Here is a 14,876-nt window from a genome sequence, read left to right as displayed (position 1 = left end):
GCCGATGGTGTAGTAGCCTTGTCCTCCTTCCTCACAGCTTAGTTTATGCCTAAGCATGAGGCCATGCCCTGAGACAGGGCTGGTGTCCTGCTCTGCTGACTCAGCCTCTGTAACACAGGGATGGGCAGAGGTTGGATGGGATGGAAAACAAGCAGTGCTATTTTAGTCCAATGTTTTTATCTTGTGCTGAGGAGATTTGCCTGAACTTTAGGACAAAATTCTAGCCTGTGCTGGGACTGTGGATACACTTTGCTGGATACGTTGTACCAGCTTTCAGTCTAACAACGTGCATGTCTCCCAGAGGAAAGTGCTACGCCGGCAGAGGAGCTAGAAGGAGAATGTATGGGAAATACCTTTCCACTAAGAGGTGCAATTGCTCTAAACACTTTCAGGCATGCAAGATTCACTAATCCATAGTAATCCCTGTAGTTTGTAGCTGTTCTGACATCTGTGAACTGTTTTGGAAAATCAGATTTAGAGAGAGAAATGGAACCGAGTATGCTTGAAAACCCAAAATACATGAGCTGTATTGTGGGGAGAGGGAAGCATGAGTGCGTGCAGTGAGAGCAGCAGCTCTTAGGAATTCTGTGTTTATGTATTACAGGAGGCAAATACAGAAGTTCAGATTTCAGGCTGATAGCCCATAAATGCAGACAGCTGAAAAGGTCTCCATGCCTTGCTGTTCACTGCAATTCACAGTTTAGCCTATGGTGATACCCCAAACCAGTGATTTGTTACCTCAAATACACTGGGCATCAGAGTGCAGTAACTGAGGAGCAGCTTTGTCTGCAGTCACCCTTGCAGGACAGCAACCTCTGGCAGATAAGCAGAGCAAACATCTGAGGCACATTAAGTCGTTTCTGCTCACTTATTTAAATCTGGATAAGCCAATGAGGTTTGGTTTGTTTTTTTCCCTTGATTGGAGACTTCTTTTTCTTGCATTAGAAAGCTGACGTTTGTAGCCAGTTGTTCTGTTCTTTGTTTACACAAGGCTTATTGAAGCAGTTGGAGAACATTATACCCTGCCTCACACACAGGCATATATACTTAATTTATGACTTTGGTAGTTTGAATTTCAAGTGTCGGGTACCCCACAGAGCTTTTTACTTTGTTCTTTTATACTGTGTGCACTGCTTGAGTATTTATTATGGAGTGGACAGGCTGTGGGAAGTTCTTCAGGCTTGTGGACTTTTTTCTTCTGAATCTTAAAAATAAAGTTATGGAGAACAAGATCAAGGAGTTCTCTAAAAGCATGACTGATCTGTAGAGTCATTTGACATGTTTGGCCAATTAGTTTTTTAATTTGACATTAATATTTTCACTTTCATATAATTCTTCATCTTAAAGTTGCTTTAGTAACCTAAACACCTCTGCAAATCATTAAATGTGGAACAGTGATAACAAGTGTTAAATAGGCCTCTATTGAAAACTTAATTCTAGATTTGCCCTATTCTTGACTCCTTCAAAGTAAACTCTTTCTACTACTACCATAAAAAGAAAAAAGAGGGAGATAAAACAAGTTAAAAAACCCAAAGTCAGAAGCAATGTCAGTATTCGTGCTTATCTGTTGTTCATTTGTGCCTTGTCAATGATTTTGAATATGGCTCTTAGTTCAAAGTTATCTTTGATATATTGGTGACAGATGGAGATTTTGGAAAAGGACATGACTCAAAACTGACTTCAGAAAAATTCAGATGAGAAGTGAGGCTGAGGTTTTTCAGCAATGAGAGGAGTAGGCAGCTTATTTAGAGACAATATGAGAAGGTCTATGCCAAGATGTCATCTCTTTCCAAAAAGCACGTTGTAGGTTGAAATCCTTATACCATTGGCCACATGGCCAAAATGGTCCTTTCTAATTGTGGAATTTGTGAACACAAATGCCTTCAGAACAGCATATGCAAGTGTTAAATATTTATAGACATGCTGTTCTTCTGTGTTGTTAATGCAAAATGTATTCAGAAAAGAAAACAAATTTGCCAGAAAAGGAGGAAGATTTTTCCTTGAGGTACTTGTGGATCAGTCTTTGTAAAATCCTTAATCTTTACCTAAAAACGGATAATGGTTTCTGGGGTTGGACTTTTTTACCTTGAACTTAATATAGAAAAAGGTACAATTAGCTTCTAAATAGACAGACAACAACAGATCTGAATGCAAACTTATTTTCTTATGCCTTCTGTTGGTCAGACAAGGGGACCTGCTCCAATTTTTGGTGACTAGAGGATTCTGTCTCACAGCAAGAGAAAATTCTGTACTGTTCAAAATCAATTTGTGGCTTTCGACTGGAAATTAAAAGATACTTTCATTCTAAATTTTTTTGAACGAGTAGTTAACGTTATCCTTCACTGTAAATGAACATGGAATGCAACAATAGGTTTTCATAGCAGATACTCTCTTTGAATTTTCCATTGCATTGTATTCGGCTTTACGACTGTGCATTTTCACTTTAGGGGAAAATAAAAGTTATTCCCAAAGAAGTAGTAAGCTTTCTATTTTAATGTAACAGCTAAGACATGCAAAACAATGCTGTGCGTCCGCTAATTATAGGCATCTCTATTTACATGGCCTAACAGGAAAATGGAGATGTAAAAATAGCAACAAAGAGCCAGTGACATTATTAATAAAGCAGCTGTATACAGCATTGTTCTCTTGAAGAATTCAGACACCATTTAAACAAAGTGGGCTACATAAATAATCAGTCATAATTCATAAGTAACCATTGTTAGGAATTCTCTTTGAAAAATAGTTCACCTTATTAATGTACAATGGCAAGATTACTTTCTTTGTGGGTGTGTGTATTTCACGGGTGGATTCATACATGCACCAAATGTTAAAAGTAACTTACACAAATCACTGCCATTTATTGAGAAGCTGATATTTTTTTACCATCAGGAACTGTACCTCTTCAGGGAAGATGAGAGGAAAGAAGATAGAGTACTACAAAACTTCTTTCAAAGGAAAAGTTTGTGTGTAAATAGTAGAGGCAATATCAAGGTTGAAGAAGACTTTTCATGTATATGAGTTTATTAAAACAAAAGAACAAATTCCTCCTGCCACCATGCTCCATTGAGAAACAATGGTAGTTGTAGTAATAGTAATAATAATAATAATAATAATAATAATAATAAATAGCCACACTGGGAAAGACACATTCGGATGGACACAAATGGCCCAGTATCTTCTGAACGTGGAATCTACTTTTGACCTTTTCCAGTTTAAATAATAAAAGAAATAGTAAAATGAGATTAGTGACAGGTAGAAGTCACTATATTTTTTCTAATTTTTCTGCATAAGGACAATCATTTCCTCACTATGCACCTCCCAGAAGTATGAAAACAAGCATGTATTCGATGTACGCAGCAGGTTAAGCCTGTACATTCAATTGGTATGTATGCTTCATAAAGGAGAAATCATATTCAGGGCTCAAGGGCTGTACCATGGTCACCACCTCCAGAATAAATGAAAGGTAGTGTGTTAAGGTTGTCATCTGCGCCATCCAGGAAATGTCCCCCTCAAACCCCTAAACTGGAAGGGGGCAGACCCTATCCCCCAGTTAAACTGCAGCTCACTCCTGAAATTTTCTGTCTTGAGAAGAGATATGAAATTCATCATCAACTGATATTCTTGTTGAATGTGAGAAAAATTCTTCCTTTGTCCAAGTCTCGGCTCCAGGTCTCAAAACAAGAATTTCAAAAAGTCTGCCAATGTAGTTTTCCTTTTTTATTTCCATTTAAATTGCCACAAAGAAGCACTGCAAGCTCTTTTAAGTCCTTCCACCAAGTAGTTGATGTTCCCTACTAATGTGAGCTCTCAAATCTGTACATGATTTTATAGTATGAAGATCTTCTAAAATTGAAATACATTAAATCATGTGGCACCTATTAAATCATATGGCATTGTATGAATTTGATGATAGGACTCCTTGAAAATCAACTCAGTAAATTGCTCCTGCATCTCATGTGCTTCTCTACTGCCTGTACAGTGACAGAACTGTTTAGAGAACAAACTTGTGAATGTTAGTTCTCAAAGAAATCAGTTACAGCTTTTAGTCAGAGCTCCAAAATACATTTATATTTGAATGTTAAATACAAAGCCATTTATCCTTGTAGTTTCACCGATCTTGATTTATAGGCAGGCTTTTGAAAATAAAAAATTATTGGAGTATGGAATTTATTTGCTAGCTTTAAATCTGAAGGTATTTTTACTGATTCTTCAAGTTTTTCCCCACAAAAGCTGTGGCCTCTAGAGGCTGCACAAAAGCAACCACTATAAAACAAAGAAATCTGTATCCTGTGCCATATATGTCTCTTTGTGACTGTTTTGGTTTGTAATTATCTACTTTTAAAATTCATGCTTGAAAGCAGTGTTAAGTGAAAATATCCTCAGAAAGTAACTGAAAAGGCAGATTATTTTGTGTTTGGTTGTAATACACTATTATGTTTTTCTTTCTCTGCTGCTGAAGGGCAAAGTGTTGCGGGAATTCACGAGTAATTCCTAGCTCCATGATACTGTGGTTTTTGCTACTGCTTCACAGTTTCTTGGCAGGGTTGGGAGGAGGCAGTGAATTTGAAATCAGCAGCACTGGTGCACAATGTCAAGGTGTTTTCTTTTCTGGGAAATGCTAGGTGGTGGGAGTAACCTCTGCCGCAGCCAGGCCTTGCTGAAGTGGAAGGAAAAGGGAGCAGCAGCATTCCTTTTATTCGCATCCCTCATGATTGTTAGATAAAAGGCCAGGCTGTCTCCTCTCCTTGATGTTTAGATCCTCTCACTGACGTTTAGAGATTAAGGACTGTGGAGGTCATTGCCTTCCAACTGTGTCATCCGGTGCCCTTCCGGAGAGGTGAGCAAGTACTTTTTAGGACAGGCTGTTTGTCTTCAGTAGCATTTTGTACCACACCTCTTTGTTTTTACATTACACCGTGGCCTCGATGGAGCTGCTGATAGTGTGTTACCAGTCAGCTGCAGCATCTCTGAGGTTGCAGGTCTTTCTCCTGACTGCCCATTCCATTGATTTCTGGGTGAAGGCACTCTTGTCAGATTATAGAACATTATGGGCAAAGATGAAGCTGTGTCTTCTGCTGCCTCTGTGTAGATAAAATGATGAGCAGCACTGTATTAGCAAGGGTGCATAAGTTAATATATGCATAGTGTACAGTAACTTATATAAATGACTCTATGTATGCAGATCCCCAGGCAAAACACAAGCATTGAGTTAGAATTTACAGTCATGGGTAAACAGTGCAGCCCTCAAACTTTAAAGCATTTAATGTGGAAAGTGCCCTGGGACAAGGACCAATCTTTATGCTTTGTACACATTTTAATGACCTGTTAATGATCAACCACCGCTCTGCTGAGAAGACAGATTTTATGATGATATAATTCAAGCCAGTTTCTTCACCATTGCTCGAGATTATTCCTTGTAATTCTACTTTAGAAGCAAATGATATATTGACGTGGCATTTAATCATCTCATCCTAATCTATAAAGTGGCAGCTTCCAGTCCTTGGTTGCCATGGTCTTCTGTGGAAAAGTAAGGCAAGTTAAAACCAGAAGTTAGTAATGGTGGTTGTAATGGATCTGTTCAGTGGTCTGTTTTGTCTAGTATTCAGTCTCTAACAATGGCTGATACTGAAAACATAGGGAGGAGTCTAAGAAGGAGCACATACTGCAAAGTTCTTCTCTGCTATAGTTTTCTAGCTTCTAGCAAACTGCACATTTGGGAATTTCCAGTGCTTGAAGTTTGCATCTTGACTATTGTTTATGTATGTAATATATACAGACAGGGCTGACCTGGAGTGTGTATGATATTTCCTATGGCATTGTGTGATTTGGTTATGTATTGGGTTTTTTTCTTCTTCTTGATTTTTTTTTTGTTTTGTTTTAAAAGACCATTTCATTCTGTTTGTTTTTCAACTTTTTGTGTGATAATTTAGGAGGATATTTCTTGTATTGGAAGTCCTAATCCAGTCCTTGTTCCCTTCTTTATGCCACCTGCCATTCTGCAGACTTCTGTCATATCCTCTTTCAGTCTTCAACAGAAAATGGGACTCATCTGTTTTTCCAGCTTTAACTTTCTTTTCTTGTAGGAGCCATTCTGTGTGCCTTGCATAATCCAACTGAATCATTTTGGAAATGGGAGAGAGGAATGGACAAAACATATGTGATGTGAGGGTACACCGTTGAATTATAAAGCACTGTTATATGTTCTGTTTGGTAGAGGTTTTTATTACTTTATTCCTTTCCTAAGAGTTTCTAATTTTCCATTTTTCATCACATGGAACAAAATTTACAACCCCAGCACAGTCTTATTCCTTGTTTACCTTCTGAATATCTATTATCCTACCTCTAATTATTAATAGAACTTCCTGAGAAACTCTAAGAAACTGTAAGTGATTTCACATATTTTGCTGTGAGATGTCTGTTACTGGTGTTAGCTCTGGTCTCACACATTCCATGCATATTTCTCAGGTGAAACAGCCTGGGAGTGCTGTAATACATTGCTGGGATGGACAGTATGATTTCCTTACTGACTCCCACTCCTGAGTTATTTTTCTCAGCTTCCAGCTGCACCATACCTCAGAAGACTCCTCATGCATGAGCTGCAGTGCATTCAGTGGAGTCAACAGTGGAGGCTAGAGAAGGAGTACCTTTGTGATTTATTCATTTTAATAGGAAGTAAACTTATTAAAGCAACATGAAATTGGGTGTGCTGCTGCATTTTTCTCAGGTGCTATTGTCTCTACACCCAGACAGTGCTGCAGTGTTGCAGTACCAATTCTGATCAGAAAAAGAAGTTTCCCTATTGCATGCCAACCACTAACTGCCTCCATCTCTCTGCTCTTCCCAATAGGAATTTATAGTTTCTTGGGCACACCTGCAGGCTGGCTCTGCCTCAGTGTCAATCCTTTTGTAAGTGCAAGGCGATGCCGTGGCCGGTTCAGTACATCCTCACTGCGTGGCTGACCTGGATAATGAGCGTCACGATCTGAACATCAGGACTGGCCCTTCTTTACTGGCTCACATGTCAGGAGGTCTGGTCCTCAGTTCTTTAGGGAAAGGTGCTCTGGGACTCTTTCCTGTGGATTTGGGGTAGGTGTGGGAGACTTCCCTGCTTTGTGGAGCTGTGGGAAAGGCACTAGAGGTCTGTCAGCTCTTAAAATTCACATTCCGGAATAGGTGTGTTCCCTATTGAATGAAATGTCTGCCAGCGGGCTTTGACCCATTTCAGGCCTGGGTCAGGAGGTTTTCTGGCATGTCGTAGGATTTGGACTAGACTCTTGAGTAACAGAGTTCAGTCTTCAGTGAAGACATACTTCTGGAGCATATTTTGGCACATGCTGCTTCCAGTAGTTTTCTTTCTTAGGAAATCTATCCTAAAAAACAAGTCGGGGAGTGGGGGGAGTCCTCTGAAGTTATGGTCAGTATTGCCAGTATTTTGAGCCCATTTTACCTGTAGTGAGGGATATGTGCTGGTGCTGTCACAGAGCCAAGAACATGACAGACATTTTGAAGACTTCTGGGAAGATTCAACACCGAAACTGGCTGCTTGAAACTTATTTAAAATGTATTCAGACAATTTTTAGAAATTCTGGGAAAGTAGAAGAAGATGAATTTTGCAGTTTATTAGAAATAGAAGTGTTTTAAAAAGTAGGAGAGACGTGAGACCTGTAGCTGCCACTTAAGTTTGATGCTAAGAGTTGTGCCGTATAAATGATAAAATTGGTATGTTCATGATGACCACTGGCATGTTTCTGCGAGCGCTGTGGATTTTTTAAAATTCTTCCTAGGAAGGCAAAGCCCTGAAAAGTCTCAGCAAAAGCACAAGCCTTTTCCTTTATTTGGTGTACAACCTGCAAAACTGTGTAAAGGATTTTTTTTCCCTGCAAGTGTGTAAAGCCCGAGTTCTCTTCTGTGGAACTGTCTCACTAGAAGACATTCTGGGTGAATCACAAAGCTTTCCTCTACTGTGGAGCTCTTGGCAAAATGAATGCTTCCAACTGCTGACGCCACAGAGTGCTTATGGAGGAAAAGTGGTGTGTAGTGTGGTTGGTAGTGAGGAGATTAGGCTGATGTCAACTCGTTGTAAGGTTTTGTGTTTAAAAAAATGTTTGAGACTGGCAGTAGGCTGAGGCAATGTATTGATTAGATTATTATGGAGTACGTGAACGTGGTCCTTGAAATTTCAAAGACACTTAAGCAAGGTTCTTATATCTCAGAAAAATGTAGCTGAAAAACGTTTTTGAATTTCCTCATCTTTGCATCGTTACTCAGTGTTAATAGAAATACTTTGTTTGAATCTTTCTAACTTTAAAATATGTTTATCACCTTTTCCCTGCAGTACTTTACCAGTATTTTACTCTGGATTGATATTTGATTTATCCAATTCTTGTAGACTTTCATGTTATTTTTTTCTTATAAAATTTTCTCTTTTTTAAAGCAAAATACATTAATTATTCTTATTTTGGCTAATTTGTGGATAAACTTCCATTTGCTGTTGCTGTTGTACCTGGTATGGAAGTGAACCTGTTAAAGTTGCTTTGTGCAGACACTTAAACTTAGAATTACCCTTGTGAAAGATTTCTACGTATATATTGCTTATTTTGAGGGTTTCCTTTTAATTTGCAGGGGATCAGCATTGTATGGGAATTGCCCTGATGTTACTGCTGGGCATCTGAAGCCTGTGCAAGTGCCCCCTTCTAAAGTGTTTTTAATTTAAAAAAAAAAAAAAGCAATGATTGTGCTCACTCTAGTGGCAGAAGGCGGAATTGTTGTGTGACTCTTCCTAGATGGTGTATGAGAGCACAAAAATTCTGATTTAAAGACATATTTAAGTGCAGTACAAACAATTACTCCATTTAGCCAGAGCTGGGAATAAATAAATTTAAAGAAGTAATTCTGTATTTGTAAAATACAATACAATTAAATCTGCCTGTTCTTATGACTGACTGACTGTCCTGGACATGTCTTACAGGAACAATAGATGGAGAATGCTCTTTTTCTCCCTCTTGTTTTCTCCTTAAAAACCACACCACCACCCCCCTGATATGTAGCCAAGGGGAGAAAAGGATGGAGGTTTAGACGTTCGTAGGCTACTTGTGCTGCTACTGCGGTAGTTCCTAACTTGTGATTTAGTAGTGAAATAATGATGTGCAATAATTTAGAACGGTGTCTCTTTTTTTCTACTCATAGATCTCCTTTCTTGGGAAGGAAAGGCAAGATATCTTGCTTTCTACTTGCTGGATTCTGTCCATGTTTAGGTGCCTTTGCGTACAGGAGACAATTCATGCTGCAAATGCACAACTCTTCTGGTATCCTTCTGCCATCATTTCCATCTGTGCCAGTGGCAACTCTGTATAAATCCTACAATGCTTATGGTCACAGGAAGCATCTCTTGGATAAAGGATAAGAAAAGCTTCAGGCAAACATGCCAATTTATTTATTTTTTTTTATTTCATGAGCCTGTTTTCAAAGATGAGCCCTGGGTTTTTCTTCCTGTCAATTCTGCTACAATGAAACTTCTTTTTCCTCTGAAAGGGATGTATACACATCCCATATTGTGGAGTTAACCACTCAAGATAAATGCTGGAGAATTCCTAACACTGGCATCACTATAGAGGAGTTGTTACATTGTAGCCTTTTAAAATGCAGTTCAAGTACAAATTCTGTTTGCAGTTTTTAAGCTACTTCAAAAAGCCAAACTGGATACACAGGTTAAAGCTCACATCTGCTTTCATACCTGTTGACTTGTACCAGTGACATGAGACAAGATATGTCTCATGTACCAGGCAACAAAGCCTTTTTTTTTTTTTTTAAGTGACTAAATAATCTGATACTTTTGAAGTTCTCGACACTGAAGAAGAATTATGGCACTTATTTAAGGGTTTGAATATGCAATTAAGCATCTAATTTTAAACCTGCAGACTCAATAATATTGGACTTTGCTACAAAGTTACTTCCTTTTAATGGTGTCTGCCAACTGCTGAAGTATGCATTAGTGCATTTGACATATTAATGCACTTTAGTAATGGAGGTACCTGATCAAACATCAGCCAAATGACCACAAAATAGATGTCCGAGTTGAAATCAGAGACTGCCATAAACAAGAGAAAACTGCTTCCCTTTATCATGTACTGAAATCCCTGTCTCTCATCTGACTTGAAAAATTGGACCCAGTTGGTGGAGCCCTTATGGTCCTAGGACCCAGCATCCCCTCTCATCGATTACCACATGCATTATTTTCTTGGGTCATCTTCCTCCCCTTTCTCAGGCTCATTTTTTACAGGTTTGTAGTATATTCCTGTAATTCTAATTAAGCATATTCTAACTTGCTCATAAATTAAAATCAAATGCTTAGCTATTACTCATGCACTCTAGCTTACCTGGTTATGATGAGATACAGGCCTTTCCTGGCTACAGAGTGGAGCTTTCTCCCTTGTTTTTCAGCTGATCTGAAGCAGTGAAGGTAGCTGTGTACTGCCTGTGCACACTGAATTACTGTGGGCACTCCCCAGGTAGTGCAGTTGCTGATCTTTGCTTTACGGCATTGCGTGCCTATCACTCACTTGCCAGATTCTGTACACTGGATGCTTATTGAGATGACATTTGAATACAGTCCAGTTTTTCCCAGTGGGGAGGCTTGATATCAAATCAGTAGGAAAAGCAGCATTCTCAGCTCCAGCTGATACACAAGTGTCATCTAGTTTGTACTGATCTGTTGAACAGCAAATGTGTAATGTAAGGGACAGTCAGAATATTATGAGACAGGCTTTTAACACGGCAGAAGCAATCTCGGTATTTAACATGCTGAGAAGACAAGCTAATCACGAAAGGCTTGTCTAGATGTCTGTATTCCTTTGACTCCTTAGGTATTTTGCAGATGCTGACAGCCAGTGTGAACTTTAAATCAATTTATTGCATATGTTTACATATGCAGCGAAACCATTTGCCATATCATTTAACTACACGCAGTGAATTGTTGACCATGAGCTGATCTGACCTTTTCAGGTCTAATCAAGAAATCTGAAATATTATTTTAGCCTGTCAGCTCCAGTAATATGCTGTAAGAGTATCTGGATCTAACTGAAAATGTCAAATGCACTCTAATATGCAACCCATCAAAGTTACGATGCAAGAACTGTTTAAGAATATAAATCTGTAACATCTGTGGTGCATCTAAATTGCCTGGGTGAATTGTTCTGCCATTGATACAAGCTAGCTAAAAGCATGCATTAAAAGCAATTCTTTCTTAAACATGTGAGATGTACAGCCACTTAAAAATATTTAAATGATCTTGAAAGAGAGCTGATAACATCAGGTTAGAATATTACTGGAAAAAACAGTGACCAATGTGAATATCAGTGCTCTAGTGAATGTCTTGCTTGCTTTGTTGTGTGGTAATGTAAGATTAGTGGTCTCATGTAACCTCAGAATTTTCCTTTTTAATTTTAATAATTTGCTACTTGTGAAGATTTCACTCTTTTGAGAAGTAATTCGTTATATAAGCTGAGGTGTCCTTATCAATCTTATTTGTGTTGAATTTAGTATTAAAGATTTTTCATAGTCTTGTGCATTTTATGAAAAAATCTACTTCTATTTTTAAAAATGTTCTAAAATCCAACACTGTTGTCAGCAGAGTGTTTAATGATGTTTAATTTCTTTGTTTGTCTCATTTTCCAAGTTTCTGTTCTTGAGGTATTTTACTAGATACTCAGATTTAGGATAAATGTGCCTTTAATAATTATTTATCAAGCACAAGACCAATTATTTATTGGTATAATTTCTGGATGATGAATTTAAATCTAGATTAAAGTGGATGGGCATTATGAGAAACAACTTTGTATCCCAATAAAATGGTATTTTGTTAGCTAAACAGTCTATCAAAGTTGTTTGCTCTTAAAACTGTTGTTACATTAAAATTGAGTTGGTTTTTATCTGGTTGTGGGTAGTTCATGCAATTTGAGGTCCTATTAACTGAATTGCTACTGTTAGTAAAATGTTGGAAGTAGAATTAAAATGAACTATTGGGAGCATTGCTGAACTGATTACTTCACATTGAAAATAGTGTATATTTTAAAGAACCCAATTAACGCTGTTTGAGCTGTTCTTATGAGGCAATGCTGCCCTCCCCTGGTAGGCTGCGAAAAGTAGGAATTTTTATTGCAGTCTGAGCAAGTTCTAGAGCTTCCTATTAAAGAGAAATTGCTGAATTGGTGAAAATGGTGGCAATAAAATATGCTTTTAAACAGACCATTATATGCCTTCTCTATTAAAAGACAAAAAAGCCCCAAACAAACCATGAAACAGACATTTGTGCAGTGCTTTTATGTACGCATCGTGCAGATGTGGATTAATACAAAAAATATACACGCATCTGCAGTGAGCACACAAGAAAACAAATGGAGGGCTGAGTTAAGTTTGGGTGGCAGTTTGGAGGATGAATTGAAGACAAAATAAATAGATGGAAGGTAGAAACCGGAACAATTACAATAAATTTTTTTAACAGTATAGTTTTTCTTGTAAGCATTAATGATAAATCTCTAAACATTATGTACATGTTCAATTCTGCAATAGAAAAGTAAATGGTCCAGCAGCTTGCATGGAAATAGGGTTAGTTCTTGTGCAAATGAAGCTGTAGCAAAACCATCCTCTTCTATCAGGGGCTATTGGTTACAAAGATATCACCATAGGATCAGGAAGTGCCTTCACTGCACATTCCTGAGAGCTGAGGAAGGTAGTCCTAAGAAAATATGACTATTGCATGGTCTATTCTTTCCTATATATTTCTTCAGATATCTGTTACTAACCACTGCTAGACATAGAATATTGGGATAGAAGGTTCTTTAGATTGTCCAGCTAAGGCTGTTGTCTATTAAATGTGTTGCTATTTGCTTTAATTTTGTAATATTTCTATTTCTCATTGCTAGGCAATTTTGCCATAGTCCAGATAGCAGAAAGATGTAAGCCTTGTTTCAAATACAGACATTCTAGTTTCCTCATCTGACTCCATTAAAATGTGTGGGGTAGGATTCGTTTTTTGTGTTTGCCTGTTTTTAAGGTATAAAATATTCCTTTCTTTTTATAATTGATATTTTTCTAATTGTCGGACAACTTGCAAAACACACAACTTTCTTTTTTCCTGTGGCATATGACTTGACTTTTGTTTTGTTTGGTCCTCATTTCTCTTAATGCACTGGAGATCACCTAACAATAGAGAAAACTGGACAGAGTATGTTAAAACCCCTGGTTCATGCATTTCTTCATGTCTTAGATGTGAACAGATTGCCAGGTGGGGGATCAGGAACGAGGTTTTTTTCCCCAGACTGGTTTGCTTGAGGACTTTGCTTGAATGTGAGTTCTTGTCTACTACTTAGGGTCAGGTCGCCTGGGAGATGTTTTAAGAACTGTGGAATACAATGACATTCCTGACCGGACTTGCTCTGCTGGAGTTACGGTTACATGTTACAGAGGTGTTGATATTTTACTTCTACCTTTTATGGTAAGGTCCTAGGAGTTGGTTTGTGTCTGTGGTGCCTGCCACTCAACAGTGCGCATGTGGACCCTTTTGGAACTGGACTTCAACTAAGGAGTTACCCATGTCTGTGGCAGATAGAACCTGAAGATCCCAGTGGACCTTACAGGGATTCTTTTGTTTCTATCGAGACTTTGCTGACAGTGAAATAGTAGTGTTTACCTTCGTGCACATCAGCTAGTAGGCTATAATGAGCAATTCTTTTGAGAGCTAGCTGTAAAACCACTGCAAGTATGGTTCCATAATAGTTAGAGGTGAGCTAAATCCCTGAGATTAGCTCAGTGGGTTAGAGCATGGTGTTAATAGCACCAAGGTGGTGGGTTTGATCCCCATATGGGCTGTTCACTCAAGAGTTGGACGCGATGATCCTTGTGTGTCGCTGGGTATCTGTCGAAGGGTCCCGGTGTGAAGGGGGAAGAAAGACACACAACACACACGAGGGTAGTGAGACAAAGAGATGTCTGCCTGCTCAGCGCAGCCTTTTGTTAGGTTCTCCCACTTCTACTTTCCCACACACACAACACAAACATATTTCCACAAAAACACTGAGGAATGCGCACCTGCACTTCAGCCACACAGCTCAAGGCTGTGTCCATGGGAACTATCTAGTTAGCTTCACTGCTCCCATGGAAAATGGCCCAACACTTTGTAACATTCCAAACCCCTCAAACTTCAGTTGTGGGGCTGTGACTTCACCCCACACTTGTGGGTGCCTTCCAACTCAGAATATTCTGTGGGGGTTTATTCTGTAGATAAATAGATTAGATGCCTTTTCCTTTGTGACACCCTGCCACAATAAAAGAAGTTTTATGTGTTCTTCTTTTTTAGATTAGTGTTCTGTCAGTGTAGCATCCCAACTCAGCTCATCAAACGGTTTTGTGAATTGCAGTGGTGTCACTCCTTGACCTAGAACAAATGTATGAGGTCTAAGATGCCTAACAGTTTTCTTTCTTCTCCATAACTTTTGCAGGTATTGGGGCTGCTGGTGTGGACCCTGATTGCTGGAACAGAATACTTTCTATATCCAGCCTTCGGCTGGGTGATGTTTGTAGCTGTGTTTTACTGGGTTCTCACTGTCTTCTTTCTGATCATCTACATGACAATGACCTACACTAGGATCCCCCAGGTGCCATGGACCATGGTGGTAAATATACCCATTCTTTGCTGTTTCGGGTTTGCTGGGTTACGAATAGCATAAAATATTGGTGCATTCTATGGGTATAGTTAACCAACTGTACTTGTGCTCTTTGCAGATTTTTCCCTAATTACTGGGTGGCTGTGTACCTGCAGTGTTTAACCTTCATCATACCCAGACACTTTTAAAACACTTTTCCTGTGATATTTCACCATT

At 38.7% G+C, this 14,876-nt stretch overlaps 1 protein-coding gene across 1 annotated transcript in view; it reads left to right on the top strand.

The window, feature by feature from the left end:
* The window catches only part of CMTM8 (CKLF like MARVEL transmembrane domain containing 8), a 35,980-nt gene that overhangs the window by 13,922 nt on the left and 7,182 nt on the right, over window positions 1-14,876 (top strand). The window contains exon 2 of the mRNA XM_064672355.1: window positions 14,496-14,669. Coding sequence (XP_064528425.1) covers window positions 14,496-14,669 — 174 coding nt within the window. The remainder of the gene's footprint in view (window positions 1-14,495; window positions 14,670-14,876) is intronic.

Source organism: Pseudopipra pipra, chromosome 1, assembly GCF_036250125.1.
Source record: "Pseudopipra pipra isolate bDixPip1 chromosome 1, bDixPip1.hap1, whole genome shotgun sequence".
In the NCBI taxonomy this organism is placed as follows: Eukaryota; Metazoa; Chordata; class Aves; order Passeriformes; family Pipridae; genus Pseudopipra; species Pseudopipra pipra.
The sequence above is the reverse complement of the archived record's forward strand: the minus strand, read 5'-3'. Positions and strand labels throughout refer to the sequence as shown.